Source organism: Opisthocomus hoazin, chromosome 4, assembly GCF_030867145.1.
Source record: "Opisthocomus hoazin isolate bOpiHoa1 chromosome 4, bOpiHoa1.hap1, whole genome shotgun sequence".
NCBI classification, from domain to species: domain Eukaryota; kingdom Metazoa; phylum Chordata; class Aves; order Opisthocomiformes; family Opisthocomidae; genus Opisthocomus; species Opisthocomus hoazin.
In genome coordinates, this window is record NC_134417.1 from 55,102,174 (window position 1) to 55,121,605 (window position 19,432).

Consider the following 19,432-nt stretch of genomic DNA (forward strand, 5'->3'; position numbering starts at 1 on the left):
CCTGCCTTCTGGCTTTGCATACTGATTTCTTGCTGACTTTTCATCTAATCTAAATGCTTCCTTGTTTGTTGGTTTAATTTTTCCTACTACAGCTGCTTTTACCTGTCCTTCTCTTCCATTTATATGCATTTCATCTGTATTATTTCATATGGCTGTTTCAGGAAAAATAATAATTTTGTATTAGTGTCTGATTTAATTATTGCATTGTTACAAAAAATTAAACAACTGTGCTTGGGTGATGAACATGGAGGAGGGGTTGCAGTCATTGCGATTCAAACTCTTTAAAAGGTTGAAGGAGATCTAGAATTCTTAAGGAAGCTGTAATCCTATGTTATTCTTCGTATTTTTCTTCCTTTATTTTTCAATCTGCGTACTGGAAACTGTGGCAATTACTGCTGAATGTTTTTAAAGGTGAGGGGTTTTTGCACTCACTCTGACTTTCTCTCTGCTAAGCTAATGGAAACATCGGGTACCGACATGCTGAATGATTCGGACAACAGAGCGCCTATAAGTCCACTGCATTTAGCTGTAAGTATGTCGTTCTATAGAGATAGCTCATCTGATTGCAAACAGATGTTGACATAGGTTTTTTCATTCCGGATTTTTTAAAATTAGGTCAGTAACAATAAATGAAACATAAAAATATGTACATAACATTCCTGAATGAGCTATGCAGGGCAATTTTGGCATCTCACTTGAAACTTGCTTCATGGGACAGTTTTCATTTGGAATCTTCTAATTAAGATTTATGTTATAATTTATACTAATGAAACTTCTAGAAGACTTGTTCTGTAAGTAATGATTACTTTTTTTATCATCATCATTGTTGTACCCTCATCATTGTTTAGTATGAGAAATGTTTGTTCTTAATACTTTAAGATTTGCACAAAGCGTAGGAGAGGACCTGATGAAACTGTCTGTGCAAATATACTCAAAATACAGAGTAACCAGCTCAGTATGCAGCTTTCATCTTTTTACTGGACTTTGAGCAATTGAAAAACCACAGTTTACATTCTGATAATAGCCAAAGTCTTATGCAGAGTATGTGTGTGTGTGTATGGCCGAAGTAAAAAGCAGTCTTTAATACTGTTAAATGAAAGCAGTATAGAAAAGACTGTTTCTGGAAATGAGTTTTTTTGGGAGGGCAGAGTTTATGCATCTGTGAGCATACATTTAAAATTTATTATGGAAATTATAAAACCATAGTTGTACATGTTTATTTTAATTACTAACTTGGACACTTTCTCTTGACACGTACCTACAGAGTATTCTCTGTGCTATTTTTTTATCTTTGTATATCCATTCTGATCTCTTAACTGTTTCGTGTCCTAAGTCCCTTCTGTTTTACCAGTTATGTTAACTGTAGCTATTTGTACTGTATTCTTTTAACTTACAAATTTCACTGGCTTTTTCTTTTTTAAATATTTTATTTAAAAAACTAATAGAAATTAGTAAAGTTTGTATATGTTCCTTGTTTGAAATAATGTGAGGGTGATGTAACAATAACATGAAGCAATGAAACATGCAGTATTCAAAATACTGGTAGTCCACAAAAGTGGAGACACAATTTTCTGAAAGTAGTTTCAGTTGCTGACTGAAAGGATAAAGTGGAAAAAACCCACCAACCCTCCTGCTTGAAATTCTGGGGTTTTTTTTAAATTAGTCATAACTATTGTAACTGGTTGCGTGGTGCATTAGTAGCTCTTCCACATGTTAAAACAAAAATACTATCTTCACAGTTTCATTTATGTAATCCTGGTAAGAAAGGGAAAGATCTGAAGGATGGGAAAACTGAAGAATTCTCTTATTCTTGTAGGCATATCATGGCCACCATCAAGCTCTGGAAGTGCTGGTACAGTCGCTGCTAGACCTTGATGTGAGGAATAATAACGGAAGGACGCCATTGGATCTTGCTGCCTTTAAGGGACACGTGGAATGTGTAGATGTGCTCATTAATCAGGGAGCATCAATATTGGTGAAAGATTATGTTGTAAAGAGGACCCCAATACATGCTGCAGGTATGTCCTAACCTCTAGAATTTTGGCTTTTGAAGCAGCTCACCTTGGTGTTTAGAAGTCTCTGTCATTAATGGTGTAAGGAGTGGTGTTCGGGAATAGACGGTGACTGTTCAGGTAGATGCTAGGCTGAGAAAGGTGTAATGAAGCAGTTGCGGGCAGAAACCAGTGTTAACCCAGTAAACGATTTCTGCTGGAGGAGCGCAGTTCCGCGGCGCTCCCTGGAAGGGTGCGTTGTCCTTGTCCATTCAGCTGGCGAGGCCAGCTGCGCTGACAGGTGTCCGTGCCGTGTGCCTGTTTCTCTCCTTGTCTTACACAGCGCCCAAACCGTAGGCCCAGATTTAGATACATGAACTGTTGCCTGTCTTGGCAGTAAAATAGTTCTAAAAATGACTGGAGTCTTGGGAGAATTTTGTCAGTTTGAGAAGTGACATGAAAACTATACTTTGGTATTTTCCCAAGGATTTAAGTGTCTCCTGAGTGTTTTCAAAAACAGTAATCCTTTGCAATATTGCGATATTTTTCTCACTGCCTTTCCTAGAAAACTTTCATAAACCTCGCTTTCTCAAAGTCTAGCATTCATACTATATGCTTGTTTTTTCTCTCTCTTTGAAAACAGGCTTATTTAAATTGACGTTTATAGTTATGGTGTTATTGAAATGTTGCAGTAAAAAGAGTATTATGCTCAAAATGTCATAATTCTAACCACTTAACTTGTTGTCCATGAGTACAAGCTGTATTCGTGCATTTGATTCAGCTTCTGCGAACTTCTGTTGGCATTTCTGTCCGCTAGAGAGTTCTTATGTGGACTCAATACAGCAGCTGTACATCAGAAATAATTTCCCTTCCAACAAGCAATCATTTATCTTTCATAAGTTGCATTTAAATGTGATTTCTTAATTTTTTGTTTCTTTTCTTTTCCCTTTTTTTAGCTGCTTGGTTAATTACTTCTGTGCATTACATTTCCTTCCCCGCTTTCTAAATGCCATTTCAATTATCGTTTCATAACTGTGCACGTGCTACACTTGCTAAAAACATCTGTGTATGGTTGGCTTGGTGTGTGTTTAACCTGTGCCTTAAAACAAGCAGAAGTTACGCTAAGTGCTGTATTTAGTTATTCCTTCTTGTGGATGTTGTATAAGCATATATTCTAATTACAGTTAATGTGTGCAACCTCATTTATATGTAAAAAACAAATACGTGTGGCAATTGACAGTTGGAATCAATTACTTTTAATACTACACAGTTGAGAATACCTAATTTCTGAAACCATTTTCTAGTGTTCATATTTTTTGTTTTTAATTTAAGTTATAATGATGGCAAAGCGGTACAGTGGGTTCTCAAGCTAATGGGCTTTAGTCTGAGCAGGTTACTGTTCTGTTTGAGGTGCATACTCAAAGGCAATTAGTGTAAAAAGTGTATTATTGTGATTTTTACAGCTACAAATGGTCACTCAGAATGTTTGCGGCTATTGATAGGAAATGCAGAACCACAGAATGCAGTGGACATTCAAGATGGAAATGGACAGTGAGTTTAAATGATACACATTCTGTTCTTCACAAGTTACTGCACTTTATGAAAGGGGAACATAAATATCTTACATTGGTGATTTTTAATTTATTGCTTTAAAGGGAGATGACATTTGAACTAGGACAAATGAGACTGTGTATTTTGCAATAAGCGGTAGTGGTGAAAAATGTTCAGTTGGGAGGAAACTAAAATATTTATTATTGTCCAGATACTGAGAAAAATGGGTTCTAGTAACTTAATCAGGACTTCTGAGTTAGGGGATATTAATTTATTTTCTTCATCTATAAAGCAAATATGAGTGGCATTCTTGGAGTGAAGGTAGTGCTAGAGAAGATCATTGGTGATGTAAATTTTAACAGCTTAGTCCAGAACTATAATAGTTGTTATATTTCAGCTGAGTGTTGGTCTGTTAAATTTCCAAGTAGGTGACACTTCATTTCCCTCCTTGCTTAGGACTCCTCTGATGCTATCAGTTCTCAATGGGCACACCGACTGCGTTTATTCACTCCTTAACAAAGGAGCAAATGTCGATGCTAAAGATAAGTGGGGAAGGACGGCATTACATAGAGGGGTAAGAGAATATTCCTTTTCTGTCCTTTCCAGTTTTATACATATTAATTTGAAATACAGACTCTATGTAGTGTTTATGAGTTTCTCATTATTCTCATCTTGCCATTCTTAGTTTTTAATTGTATTTTTAGTTACTTTCAAAAGGCAAGCTTTCACCTATTTGGTTCATAGCCTCAGAATTCTTTTGGACTTCTAGAGTCTCTTAATCTTCCTGTAAGTGTTGACTGCAGAGGTCTCAGAGAACAGCTTGTTGTTATGGGGCAAGGGTAGTGTTAATGGGAGGAGGAGAAGTGTGATCCATGCCATATGCCAAGCCTTTTTTTTTCGTCTCTGCCAGAGAAGACAATTGAATGAGCCCTAGAGATTAGCAGTTCATTCAGTGTTATCCCAAAAAATTATTCTGTCATGGGTATGATAATACATTGCTACTTTTCCAACAGAATGGCTGTTTCTAGGAATAAAAACAAACAACTGTGCTTATTTTGTTATCACTTAAAAATGTCAGAAATTGCCTGAAGTTTGCTTGCTTTAGTTGTACACCTTGGCTTATACGCATGGATATTTGCAAAGGTGTCATTTCATGCCTCTCTCTCACAGGCAGTTACTGGGCACGAGGAGTGTGTGGAAGCGTTGCTTCAGCATGGTGCGAAGTCCTTGTTACGAGACTGCAGGGGGCGAACCCCGATACACTTGTCCGCTGCCTGTGGGCACATAGGTGTCCTGGGAGCGCTCCTGCAGTCAGCGACGTCGGGGGATGCAGTGCCTGCCATCGCAGACAATCACGGCTACACATCGCTGCATTGGGCCTGCTATAATGGTAAAATATGTGAAAGTTCAAATACGGGTCTAAATGTATATTGAGATAGACATTATTACTACTCATAAAAGCAACGTATAAACTCTGTCCTCTTTCAGTTCGTATTAATCAATGTGACAATATGACAGACGTGATAATCTTGAGGGGGATTGCATTAACATCTAATACTTCATATGAGGTGTTTTAGTACTAAATTTTTGTTATAAACTACCGCCTTAGTTTTATGGTTCGAGGAGTTTTATGGCTTAGTTTTATGGCTCTGCCTCGACTTCAGAAAGGCTTTCGACACGGTCTCCCGTAACATCCTCCTAGGGAAGCAAAGGAAGTGTGGGCTCGATGAGTGGACAGTGAGGTGGATTGAGAACTGGCTGAATGGCAGAACTCAGAAGGTTGTCATCAGCAGCACTGAGTCTAGTTGGAGGCCGGTAACTAGTGGTGTCCCCCAGGGGTCAGTAGTGGGCCCAGCCTTGTTTAACTTCTTCATCAACGACCTGGATGAAGAGTTAGAATGTACCCTCAGCAAGTTTGCTGACGACACCAAACTGGGAGGAGTGGTAGATACACCAGAAGGCTGTGCTGCCATTCAGCGAGACCTGGACAGGCTGGAGAGTTGGGCAGAGAGGAACCTGATGAGGTTCAACAAGGGCAAGTGCAGGGTCCTGCACCTGGGGAGGAACAACCCCATGCACCAGTACAGGCTTGTGGCGGACCTGCTGGAGAGCAGCTCTGTGGAGAGGGACCTGGGTGTCCTGGTGGATGACAGGTTAACCATGAGCCAGCAGTGTGCCCTGTTTGCCAGGGAGAGCAATGGTATCCTGGGGTGCATTAAGAGGAGTGTGGCCAGCAGGTCGAGGGAGGTTCTCCTTCCCCTGTACACTGCCCTAGTGAGGCCCCATCGGGAGTGCTGTGTACAGTTCTGGGCTCCCCAGTTCAAGAAAGATGAGGAGCTACTGGAGAGAGTCCAGCAGAGGGCTACGAAGATGATGAGGGGACTGGAGCATTTCTCCTACAAGGAAAGGCTGAGGGAACTGGGCTTGTTTAGCCTGGAGAAGAGAAGGCTGCGAGGGGACCTTATAAATGCTTATAAATATCTGAAGGGTGGATGTCAGGAGGATGGGGCCAGACTCTTTTCAGTGGTGCCCAGCGACAGGACAAGGGGCAATGGGCACAAACTAAAGCATAGGAAGTTCCATCTGAACATGAGGAAGAACTTCTTCACTCTGAGGGTGATGGAGCCCTGGAACAGGCTGCCCAGGGAGGTTGTGGAGTCTCCTTCTCTGGAGATATTCAAAACCTGCCCGGACGAGGTCCTGTGCAGCCTACTGTAGGTGACCCTGCTTCGGCAGGGGGGTTGGACTAGATGACCCACAGAGGTCCCTTCCAACGCCTGTCAGTCTGTGATTGTTTAAAGAAATTCAGCATAGTACCTATGAACAGAAACGTGCCACACATGATAACCTTCACAGGGAGTCTTGGGAGGAATGGTTTCAGATCAAATCTTTTTTAAAACTTCCTTCCAGTCAACCTTGATAGGCACAAGAAGCTAAAGTATATAAAAGTGATTCAATAAGAACTTCTTTGCTTTTCCTCACCGATATTTTTCCTCACTGGTATTTTTCTTGGATTTGGGGGTGAGGGAGGCCCTAAATGGTAGGAAACTCATTTAGCTCATTTACTGAGGATTTTGTTCTGTGTTCCTTTCCGACATAGCAGAGGTTCTCCTTTATTTCACCTCTGAGTCACATGATAAAGATCAAGAAGTGAGGGTTTAGAGCTTCACTTTACCAATTATTTTTAAGTGAATAACTAGCTAGACTGTCTTCACAGCTGAAACAACTGGGTAATACACTGATAACTTGAGTCAGAATAACAATTCTTTATCACGTTCATAAAATTAAACTCTTACAGCTTCATCCGTTTTCAGAGTGACCACAGTGTCTGAATAAAACGGAACAGAAATGTGCTTGATTTGTAGAATGAAAATTTCACATGTGAAAATACGAATCTTCAGACAACAGTGAATGTGTTGAACTAAGGGTCTCTGCGTATATGCATTGAAGCTCAAACAGATAGTTACAGTTGTTAGCTACCTGTACAGCAGCAGGCTATAGAAATTTGAAAATAATAGTATGATAGGTTAAATGTGTTCTTCTTCAGCTTTTGTTGTGACTATCGACTTGGTTTCTCTTTGGGTTTAGCAAGACAGTGGAACAAAACCCTCAAATGGTAGAGATGTTTTCATGAGGACTAAGTGGTGAATGTACAGAAAAGTTTGAAATGTGGAGGTGCAAAGAACTAAATGAAGTGTTCTAGATGCTTTCAGACAGTGTGAGATCCCTTCTAAATTTCTCAGAGTTTACAGTGTTAAATGTCAATTTGATTTTCAGGATTCTAAAAATGTCTTAGTTCCTAAACGTAGCCCTGTCAAATGTAACCAGTGTGTCATTGAAACTTCCAAGTGAAATATTGCTTAATGTAATTTAGATACGTTTTTTTTTGTTGTAATCCACAAACAGACCTTTTCACTTTTTTTTAATACCTAACTTTCACATTTGTTTTAGGTCATGACAGTTGTGTAGAGCTGCTCCTGGAACAGGAAGTTTTCCAGAAAATGGAAGGAAATTCTTTCAGTCCATTGCATTGTGCTGTGTAAGGAACTGCAAAATTATTCTTCACAGATTTCATTGCTGTATTTAACAAAAGATTTATCATTCTGTAAATAACAGCCTGTTTAATTCCTTATAGGATAAATGACAATGAAGGTGCTGCAGAAATGTTAATTGATACACTGGGTGCTGGTATTGTAAATTCAACAGATTCAAAAGGAAGGTAAGAGTGTAAATGTACGGTGGAGGAATGTTTGTAATGAACAGTTAGAGCAGCTGCTAAATTCTATAATCACTTGGGGTTTTTGTATTTGCTACTTACATTAATTCCCCCTTCCTCTGTTTTTATTCTTTAAAAAAATTTTTTTAATTCTGTGCTAGAAATAAATTTTAGATTTTTAAAAATCCTGTTCTGATTCAATAAACTTGAGTTGGCTTTTCATTGTATAGGCAAGTTTCAGCATGTTTTAAATTGTGTCACTTTGTGGGTAGTATTTTATGCATATTTTATTTTTTTCTGCATCAAATTTTATCTCTATTATAAATGACATAGAGGGAATTATTTGAAACTTGAAGGTGACTTTCTAAAGGCAGCAGTCGCAACTCCAGCAGTGCTTATTTCAAAGGCTCAGCGAGACAGACTGCCCAGTCTTTTGTACCTGCAGGATCACAGTCAGCGCGCCCCTTTGAATGAAGTAGAAAGCAGGGCTGAACGTGGCCGTATTGTCTTTTGGTCTGTTGTAGAACTCCTCTTCATGCAGCAGCTTTTACAGACCACGTTGAGTGTCTACAGCTTCTGCTCAGCCACAATGCTCAAGTAAATGCTGTAGATTCTTCTGGGAAAACACCTTTAATGATGGCTGCAGAAAATGGACAGACAAGTACAGTCGGTAAAGAGAAAGCTTGATATATTTCTGCTTTTAATTTGTTAATCTGACTGTGAGTAAAGCTGCCGTATAGTTAATGTTCTTGTGGATATATTTTGTCAAAACTGTGTTTTAATTTTGCACAAATGTAAGCCATTAAGACTTTAAGGTATATGCTTTTCATTAATACAAATCTTTATTTCCCCAGAGGTGCTGGTTAGCAGTGCTAAGGCTGATCTGACTTTGCAAGACAGGTCTAAGAACACAGCGCTCCATTTGGCTTGCAGCAAGGTGTGTGCGTAGTCTGATGCAGCACGTGCTGAGCTTTGTGTCATCAAGCACTGTGCGCAAATATTAACTGTTACTTTCAAAAGGCATTCAAAGCAATTTTTGAAGAGTGTTTGTTATATGACAGATGTTTGTTCTGTATTAAGGGTCATGAAACTAGTGCCTTGTTAATACTGGAGAAGATTACAGATAGAAACCTCATCAACGCCACCAACGCAGCCTTGCAAACGTACGTATCAGCAGTGAGTGTGTTTTACTGACGAGTTTCTGGTGTGTTCCTGCTAAAACCAGTATTTTGCTCATAAAGAGGAATATTTTTCAGTATTTTTATTGAATTGTTTGACAGGTACCAGGAGTTTAACCAGCTTGAAATGAAATGGTGTTTTGTTCATACTTAAAAGTTCTAGTTTTAGCTAAGTGAAAGGGATTATAAATAAATCTTACAGTATTGTGATTCAGGGAATCTTGTGTGGAATTTCTGCAATCCACTCAGATTACCTATAAAACAATTTTTTTCTGTTTTATAAATTACCTCGTTTTTCAATTAAAATTCACTTAAATTAACAACTCATTGGAGGCAAGCTAAGACTTGCTCTTCAAAGCTAGCTAATAAAAAAACCTAGCTGAAGTATGCTTTTATTCTTCAGCATGCTTTCTGTGAGGAAAAGATAACTGTTGCTATTAGGATGAAAGAATATTTTCTATTAAATATTATGGAGAATGTAGTAGTATTAATGCTTCCTGAAGGTCATCTCTCAAGTAGAACTAAGCCTGTCTTGTTAGCCCAATCATAAGGACAACTTTAAAACGGAGCAGTATGTCATGCTGAGGAATATTTTTCAGGCTGGGCTATTAAAATGACTCTTCTGCATTTTGTTTCCTTTTAAAGATTGTGTTTGTTATAGGCAATTTTGACACCTGATATATGGCTGAGTGATGTACGCAAATTGTTAGACTGCTTGAATGATGCTATCGCAGACAGTTTAGGAAAAAGTCCATCGGAACTCGTAAGCAGCTTCTGTTAGTTCTCTGGCCTCACATCCCTTCTGGAATCTGTCCGGTTCAGACTCCTATGGTGGTTTTACTGTTCTCAGAGGTCTGTTTGAACGAGAGAGTTACGAGAGTAAGACTTCTTCCTCTGCTCTTGCTGCTCGTGGTGCACCTCAGGCATAACCAGAAAGCAGGGAAGGGATTAATTGCCCCATTTCTGGCTTGAAATGTGTGTGTGTGGGGAATATCTTGGGAGGAGGAAAGGCAAAAATAAGATGGGAACAGAAGTGGGAAAGTGTGCTACCGCAGGCTCATCTAATTCCACCCACATGCCTTGGCTCATATACTCTGCTCAAGAGATGTCATGGGGAAAAATAGGTACATATTCTCACCTCCGTGAAATGTTTATATAAATTTCAAGATTTTAACAGCTGTTTAAAATACTACTGGTTTAGCAAATGTTTTTTAATAACTAAACTGACTTTCTAAACAGCTTTCATCATAAACAACGTCCTACTTTGTGCCAAGATAAGCATTACAGTTGTTGGCCTCTGTTTTAATTACAGTACATTTTTCAGTATATCTGTGGTGTGCAGCAACTCTTGAATTTTAATACTTCAGTATAAGCACCATAGATATAGCTTCTCCTAATTGTATCTTTTGCATTTCGGATCTGTAAGACACTTATTTCCAAATCAAAATATAGTTCACAGTTAATTCAAACAATTCTACGAATCTCAAAACGAATGAAGAGCAATATAAAGCAGAAGGGAAGTAAGCCGATTATTCTGTTCCCTGCTGAGTGGTGGTAGGGTTTTATCTGAGCCAGTGGGAACCAATTTTGACAAACTGTTGCACTGGAAAAAGATATACTTAGAATATTTGAGGTGAAGCTACACTTTCCTTGATAGATCAAGTCACTGCAAGACAGGGTTGTGGTTAATAGTTTGAGGTTTTGAAAAGTAATCTGGTTTTCCTGCTTCATGCATTATCCTGTAAAACACTTTTTTCATTTCTAGTCACAGTAGAATATAGTGGTTGCTAAAAGGCAGAGTGATGAAATGCTTCTGCATCTCTTATAAGCTTTTGCATGCAATAAAGTGACTACCATTCTGCTGTTACTATTCTCATGGTTATTGCCAGTGACATGGAGTGACTCTGAGATGTTATATCATCTGTTACAACAATTCAGTGAAGGATTTAGCAACAGTAAGGTACCGGATGTTTCTAAATTTTTAACGTGATAAAGTTCATAAGCAGGCAGGTCTCTTCTAGCAGCTACTTCCTCACTGTGTGGTGCCATAAAAAGAAGAAAGAAAGCGTACAATTGTTATTGTACAGTTTCTTTGTAATAAGAAAAGAGATTTGCTGGTTTTCCCATCTTAGTTGTTAGATCTACAATATTTATATAATGTGTAAGTAACATACCAGTATAAATACTTCAGTAATCATTAACTAGGTGCAAGTTACCTATCTTACTTAATGTCTTGTTCTAAGGTTAATATACCAGTTTGCTTGTCTTCGCAGACCTCTGCATGTTGCTGCTCGGAATGGACTCACAGTTGTGGTTCAAGAGCTTCTAGGGAAGGGAGCAAGTGTACTTGCTGTGGATGAAAATGGTAAGAATAAATTTAACTTTGTTTCCCCATAAGGAACTGTAGTTTTAAAGTCAGCTCACTGAAAAGCAGTGACCTTTTGGGAATTTCTTATGAGCCTTGCAGTAGGTTCCCCCGTAGAAAAAAACGTGTTGCGTTGGTGATGGGTCCTTGAAGCAAAGCAGCAGAAGTGTAAGGGGAGCGAAAACTTCTAGAACAATGCAGGTCACAGCACAGAAATGTTTGGTTTGCATTTGTAGTTTTATAATGTATACACTATAAATACACTAGCTCTGGTGTACTGGAAACAGTCAAAAAAATGTAATGCTCAGAGTAAAATACAACTTTCAGCTGTTAAGAAGCTGGATTGAATCGCCACCCATCTTGTCACGGTAGGTATATTTGCGTTAGTTTTTAAAAGCCAAGTATGAATTACAGATCTCAGTTACTGGTCTCAAGCCTCTGGCTCTTTAGAGTTTTTTGGCACAGTAAGAAAAAGTAACTGCTTTATCATAGAGAATAAATCCTATACCTTTCAAGAACAAAAGAAAATTAGATCAACTGACTACTACTTTGCATATTTTCAGGTAAGAAATCTGTGACCCTCCAAAGCTATGCTTTTGAGAGCATAAGAGCTCCTGCTTTTATGCCGTACACCAATATTTCTTTTAAATAGGGTAGCTGGAGTTTGGAGTGGGGGGAAGGGTTGGGGTTTTGTGTTTTTGTTTGTGTGGTTTTGTTTTTCCAGAAGGGATGTGCCTAATTAATAGTTCTAATTATATTTCCAGTTTGGAAAGTTCTTCCTCTCTTAATGTTTACTGTGACTTTCTCTGTGTGTTTCTCGGATTACACTGCTGGCAGTGACCTGGGTGATTTACAGATCATTCCTTTCCTAAAATAGGGTACAGGGGTAACTGCTAAATGAAACTCCCTAAAATGAAAAGATTGGAAAATACACCTTCTTGATTTTTGTTTCTCCTCACAAGTATGCTAACTGCAGATGTTGTTTGTATTTTTGTGGGCTTTTCATGCGCAGCCATCCAGTCCCTTATTAGGGTGGATCTTTGACATAACAGGGGAAGAAGCTGTTTGCATAGAAGTCACAGTTCCCTGGCAGCGTGGGGATCTAACTGCAATATGCTTCTTAATTCTGCTAATATTTTAAATTTTATAACTCTGAGCACTACCTAATCTAGTTGTGTTTCTTAACTTTTCTTTCTAATAGCAATTGCTTTGTTTATAAAATTCTAAACAGCCTTGAGAATATTCATAATGAGTTCTTTTTCTGTTGGATGAATGTGTCAGCTTAAAGTACAGAATATACAAAATGATGAATACTTTGAGTTGTGAGAGAGCAAGGGAAATTTTCATGGGATTTATCTGTTTCACCTGTCACTAATTTTTTCTGAATTCTGAGACGTATTAGCATGTCAGCAGGCTTGCTTAACCTGTTGCAAAAGCTTTCTTGATTTCCATAGTGTACCTTTTATATTATAAGGAAAAGCTGGCAGTAGTGATAGTCAGGTTCTGCTTTAGGTCTGCTTGTCTTTGATGTTAGCATCTACTGCTAGAGTCTAAGTGTTTCTAAAGGAAAAAAAATATTACATACATTAATTCTAATAAAGGAAAAATATGGGAGAAACTATTTTTTTTTATTATTTGAAAGGCTTAAAAGAGTATGATTCATGCATTTTTGGGTGGTGAAAGCTATCTGTTTAGCAAAGCAGTCTGAAGAAATAGGCGCTGGAATATTTTGCATCACAGCACTGACATACTCTTACGTCAGCATAGCCCAGATAAGCACGGTGATCTGCCACGCGAGCTTGGCATTTCAGACAGAATTAAGTGAAAGTGGAGGTAAAGTTTGAGTTGGTAGCGTACATGGAAGCGTGTCTTTATAGAACATGTAAACAGCGGAACCTCAGCTGGTATGGAGTGGTGATCCTCTTTTTGTCTTCAGCGTTGTCCCTTTCTACAAAGGCTGTGTTGACCTTTTTTACAAGCAGTCTCTGTATCTAGATCTGTATAAAACTACTTAATAGTCTTCTGCTGCTTTATCTGGACTACAGAGAATTAGTGAACATGAGCTTTGAGGGGAAAAAAAATATGAACATCACTCCAATTCTCTGCATTTCAGTTTATAAATAATTTATAAGATATTTAAAACTCTAGATTTTAAGTCATGCTGGTTTTATTGTAGAACATCTCTTAATGTGGTGAGATCACTTTCTGAGATGTTTAAGAACTAATGTCTTTGGAAAAAATGTAATCCTCTTGGTTCTCAAAAGATTAGATGCAACTGAAACAGCAAATTAACTGTCCGGTATATATCCCAAAAGTAGTCACGCTGAGGATTCATTCTCAGTTCTGTACCGGTTCTCACTCAAATCTTTCAGTTCTTTTCCCATGTTTCCACACCTGTTGTGATGAAACATTGCCATCACCTGCATCTACGAAAATTTTGTTGAATTTTACAGTATTTATGCAAGCTTACCTGTCTTAACAGAAATTACTAGCTTTCTCTTTCATTTGACACCATCTGAAATTTTATTTTTTGGTCACTGAACCAACTTCTCAAGCTTTTTTGTTTGGGGGTTTTCCCCACTATTTAACTTGCGAGGCTAGCCAAATTTCTTGGTATGGTCTGTCTTTTATTTGTTGTATTAATGTGCACTACAGTAGTGAGAGGAGCCATGCTCTAACTCCAGAGACTGACATAGAATGGAGGTTTCTGTTCTGTTTTAGATTTATCATTACAGTCATCCTTGGCCTTTCAAGCTTTTTTTTTTTTTTTTTAAACGGGAAAAAAATTTTTTTTGTCTAATTCTTTTCCAAGCCTTCCTTTACTTACATTCTTGTTTATACTGGAGATCTCCAGCATTCTGGAACGAATTTTTCTTGTAAATGCTTACGAGATGACTCATGCCTCAGATGACTTTCTTCTCTTTCCCAAGTGTAAGACTTCATTCAGTTTATCCTGAGCCCTGACCGCGTTAATAACCCTCCGATTCCCCTGTAGGCGCCTTCATGGAAACTTCCAGGCCCCAGGGGAGGGAGCAGCTCTGGTCTTAAGTCACGGTCTGCCACGCAGGTTCCGTTAGCTGTTGTGCGAGGAAGCTGCTTCACCTCGCCCTGCTTCTGTTGCCCCACCTAAGTGAAGGTGGTGATTTGCTGCTGTTGAGTAAAGGCGTGTGCAGATACAAGTACAGATTATGGGGAACGTTACTTGAGAACTGAGTTAAGAGTATTTCAGTGGAGTCAGTACATTTACCAACATCATCTTAAAAGAAAATTTTAAGTATTTATACCTGTTGTTGCTCGGACATATGAATGATCACTTTGCAGTTAGGGGACATAAAAATATAATTTGTTCTTACAATTTTAAAGTAATATAGTCAAAAAAAAAGCTGTGGAGGACACAGGTATCAGTCTGTCATGGTGCAACCAGTTACTTCATCTTGCTATATCTAACACAAGAATAAAACCGTGACAATTCATTCCTACTTATGAAAGCCAGGAGCTTAAGACCTACAATCAAACATTAGTATAAACTCTGTTGTTAGAGAACTTAACAGAAGCAAGTAATCTGTTTAACCTTTACGTTGGCCTTAATTTTTTTTTTTATGATAAACTGGGATGCTCTGTTCCAGAAGTAACGTAAGTGTGAGTATTCAAGATTTTAGCAAGAAGCAGCCTTTAAAAAAGGAGGGGAAGAAAAAGAAACTAAAAATCCCAAAAAGGTAGCTGGTGACTGCTTTTTTTTCGTCTTTGAACTTTTATCAGATCACATTAGTGAAAGACAGGGTGTTGAATTTGACTGGCTTGAATATATTTATTTTGTGTGTCATCTTACCTTCATACAATCTACAGCAACTGTCGATACTAAATTGTGTGCATCCGAGTATCAGTTCCGAGCCTTCTGTTCTGCCTTGCATGCCTGAAATGCAGTCTTCATCTGCGTGTAGCAAGCTCTGGCCCTTGCTTCTGAATCCTCTTGAAATGTATCTCTTCCACAGACCGTCACTGTTAACTCTGAGCTGGTTTAAGTGCTGTGATACCTTACTGGCAGTGAAAACATCTGCTGCTCTGCGCTTCTGTACAGCCCTGTGGCATGGTCGGCTGGTGCGTTTTGTGCTTGAATCATCTGTGTGTTTCCTCGGATTGTATGCTCCTTCAGGCAGGGGCTCTTGTCTGAGCTGTTCCAAGCATCAAGCACAAGGTCTGCCCCGAGCAAGTAACAGTTCAGCTGCAAGCCTGTCCCCCGCTGAAGTTCTGGCTACATTTTCCATAATGTGCCGACTTGTTTCAAACGTCTGTGCAATTGTATAACACCATAACTACTTATGAGCTCTGTCCTAAAACTTGACCTGGAGCTACTTCTACAATAAAGAACTACTACTACACGTGTGCTTTCTACCTGGTGTTGCACACCTTGGAGTTGTGACTGGGAGTAGTGCAGGACTTCCAGCTCCCCGGAGTACCTGCACGTGAGCCCTCCTGTTCAGCTCGCTGTGGGCCTGTCTGTTGCGGGCAGTGCAAGACGCTACAGAGGTGCTGATCTGGCCTCCCGCTTCTGCGTGGAGCCTGCTACAGGGAACAAACTTCCTTTGGCTTCGGCAGCAGAACTGGCTGTTGCCTGCGGTGGTCCTTACGTGACCGCCACGCTTCTACAGCTGCTGTTGTCACCACGAATTGCAGTGCCTCGGCATTGTAGAAATGCCCCGAGACCCGTGCCAAAGCTCACCCTCGGGTGCCTTGCTGAGTGATGCAGCCTAAAGCCTGGGATAGGAGCAATGCGCGGATCTCCACTGAGAAGTAGAAGCATTTTTCTTGGCATTTAATGAATAGAGGCAAGTACGTAGGGAAGGGCGAAGCTGCAAAAGGAGAAATATTGGAGGACTGATAGAGCCACAGTTACCCAGAAGAGATTTCACAGCTGACCTGACTGCAGATGGCTCCACAGCCCAAGACCCCTGCATGTGGGGGTTGTCACAGCAGCAGTGCCTTGCAGGGTTTTGGCTGGACCAGCTGGGCAACGAAGAGGGGGAGTTTCTCTCTGCAAGTCCTTGCCTACTAATCCAGCGGTCATTTCTTCAAACTTCAATGGATTTCTTAATTGATATAACCCCAATTAGGTTAGACATCGGCTTTATAGTTTATATTACTGGATGTTGTAGTAAAGTATAGGTTGACTGAAATTGTATACTCTGCCTTTTCAAGTAACTGGCCCTGATGCTTTAGCCAGCTTGTCACTGAGGTGGGACAGTCTTATTAAAACAACTGTCTGTGATGAACAGCTATATGGAAACTTCTGAATGAAGAAATATTTAACATGTTGAGCTGTAGTTTCTGCAGTGGCTCTCTAGTGAATGCCTTTGCCAATCACTGTTGGCTGCCGTTAGTTGTCTTCCTCACCATTTTCAAATCCAGGATTTTCTCGCTGGCCTAGAGTGTCTGACTGTGCTTAACAAAACAATGACATCTCTGTTCCAAAGGCCACTAACTTCTGGGTTGCTTTTGTAACCGGAAGTTAAAAAATACTAATGGATAATGCGTTTAATTTTATGTTCTCTTCTTTTTTTAAACAGTGCAGAACTAAGCAATATAAAGTATTTTTGCAACTGAAAGATAACATGATCTTGGAGAAATTTTTACATGGTCTTTGTTTTAAACGAAGGCTTTGTTTTTTCTTGCCTTTCCAGGTTACACACCAGCTTTGGCCTGTGCGCCCAATAAGGATGTGGCTGATTGCTTGGCTCTCATTCTGGCCACCATGATGCCTGTTTCATCGAGCGGCACATTACCATCCCTTACATTCAATGCCATTAATCATTACACCAACACCTCAAAAACTGTCACCTTCGATTCCTTGCCAATCATGAGGAGTGACCACAGCTCTTACTGTACTTTCAACAACATTGGCAGGGAAGATGGCTACCCGTATACAGAAGAAGACGAACTCAATGACTCGGATTCTGAGACCTATTAGAAGCTACATTTTGTAGGTCTGAAGAGTGAACCCTCACGCTGGAAGGTCAGACTTGTGCTTTTGGAAAACAAAAGCTATCAGTGTTTGAATGCAAAAAGAGGACAGACCTTTGAGAAGATGTTTTTTATTGTGGTTGCTTATAAAAAAAAAAAAATCTGTGAGACTCTAGGAAGATTTTTAAGAGCATATTTTGCAGAAGAAGCATAAATTCTTGAAGAAGTACTTGGAATCCATGGGGGAAAAAAAAAAAAAAAAGAATGTCAAAACTGTTTAATTTAACTGTACTCTACCATTCTGTTTCTGGTGCCAGGAGTAATTTCTGCAGACTGGGCACCCTACTTGACGTAAATGAACAACACTATTGTACAACGCAAAGGATGCTAGATTTAAATATTATCAATAAAACTACAACCATTTTGAAGGCAATAAATGAGTTTGGTACAGTAGGCATTGTTTGTGCTGCATATTGCCAAAGGACCAAATAACTTAAAGATTTTTTTTAATTAAATACCTTTTTGTGAAAACTGGAATAGGTTATTTGAGAAGTTGTTTTAACCAAACCTGTTACTTCTGGAAAAGAAGCAACTTAGATTTGGGTTTCAATGTTGATTTTTTTTTTTTTTTTAATCATCTGAAGGCCTTCCGACACTATTAAATATACAATGAAAGAAAGAAGATGTACTTTTAAGTTTTGTTTTGTTTTCTTTCTTTTAGGAGAAATGAAAGTGAACTTGTCATACTTTTATAATACTAAAATTAAACCAGCTAACAAGGTGAAGTCAGGGTGAAAAATGTACAGTGTAATAAACAAGGGAAGGGGTGGGAGATGTGGGAGGGAAGCAGTAGTTCTTGCACAGTTTTAGATTTTTTTAACTTTTGGGTTTTGGATTGAGATTTTTTTTAATTTAAAAATACAGAAGTAACTTGGAAACTATGAAACTGCATAAAAAGTTGAAACGTGTTGATAACCCTGTTGTGACTGAGAGTTTCTTTTCAATAATTTGTCCACTTCCTTCCATCATAAATTTGTATGTAAGTTTAAAATTGTATATCCCTATCACTTTTTTTCTAAACTCTGGAGTTACAAGGGGGGGGAGGTGAATTTAAAAGTATATTTCCCTATTAGGAAAAAAAAAAGTACAGTGTCTGGTCTGTGGGAAGAGCTGTGTATCTTTGTTGTGCTCCATTTAGAAAATAAACAGCAGAAACAGGTCCCTGTAATGTAGTTCAGACTTGCCCGAAGATTTTTTTTTTTTAATTTATAACAGACTACTGTGGTTTTTTAATTGCCTGAAGAATGAAAAACTGACATAAATAAGCTGAAGCTTTGTCTGTTAAATATGAATATTTACTTTATTTGGCTCTGCTTTAACTATAACTGTTACTTTACAAGATAATTTGTTTATCTACGTGCAAGGAATCCTTGCATGTCCTGGTAAAGTACAAATAAATTACTACAAACTGATTCCAATTTCCTTTTTATCCTTTTTGTATTGTGAAACTGGAAATCTTTATGATATTGTAAATTATCAGCTGGTTTTCTGAACATAGTGTGGAAACACGGGACAATATTTTGATCTATTTGATAATTTTGTGGGTTTTTTGAAGAATTAATGAGCATGTACATAGAAATAGTGACTGCTTGAATACTGTATTTACCTGCACTCTTTCAGTACTTCAAGATTCCTGTATATTTTACGGAGTATAATAAAACCCAAATGTGAGTTCTACTAATGAATAATTTATTTGTATCTACTAAGCATTAATGACAAAGTCTCTTTTGTTGAATTGTTAGAATTTATAAAATCTACTTCACAAAGGCTTTGCCACAGCATTTTAATTCTAAAGTGAAGATGAGCTATTTAAATTTTAAGTAATTTTCAATGTTAAATTATTTCATTATTGCTTTAGGCTTCCTTCTAAGTATTACTTTCTTAACCATTTGTGCCCATGTTCAGTGTTTATATATGCAGTATCTTTGTCGGTGAGCACAATTAGATGACTTCCAGGAGACAGTGATTTGTGTATTTTCACAGAATGGTAGGGGTTGGAAGGGACCTCTGTGGGTCATCTAGTCCAACCCCCCTGCCGAAGCAGGGTCACCTACAGCAGGCTGCACAGGACCTTGTCCAGGTGGATCTTGAATATCTCCAGAGGAGGAGACTC

General features: G+C 38.7%; 1 protein-coding gene across 2 annotated transcripts in view; it reads left to right on the forward strand.

Moving 5' to 3' along the window:
- The window catches only part of ANKRD28 (ankyrin repeat domain 28), a 126,752-nt gene extending 108,021 nt beyond the window's left edge, over window positions 1–18,731 (forward strand). For both annotated transcript variants that reach the window (XM_075419067.1, XM_009938808.2), the window contains exons 17-28: window positions 454–528; window positions 1,817–2,018; window positions 3,455–3,542; window positions 3,999–4,116; window positions 4,713–4,932; window positions 7,494–7,581; window positions 7,678–7,761; window positions 8,283–8,428; window positions 8,613–8,695; window positions 8,839–8,921; window positions 11,210–11,301; window positions 16,980–18,731. In XM_075419067.1, coding sequence (XP_075275182.1) covers window positions 454–528; window positions 1,817–2,018; window positions 3,455–3,542; window positions 3,999–4,116; window positions 4,713–4,932; window positions 7,494–7,581; window positions 7,678–7,761; window positions 8,283–8,428; window positions 8,613–8,695; window positions 8,839–8,921; window positions 11,210–11,301; window positions 16,980–17,266 — 1,566 coding nt within the window. In that variant the 3' untranslated portion in view covers window positions 17,267–18,731. The remainder of the gene's footprint in view (window positions 1–453; window positions 529–1,816; window positions 2,019–3,454; window positions 3,543–3,998; window positions 4,117–4,712; window positions 4,933–7,493; window positions 7,582–7,677; window positions 7,762–8,282; window positions 8,429–8,612; window positions 8,696–8,838; window positions 8,922–11,209; window positions 11,302–16,979) is intronic.
- The last annotated feature ends 701 nt before the right edge of the window (window positions 18,732–19,432 follow it).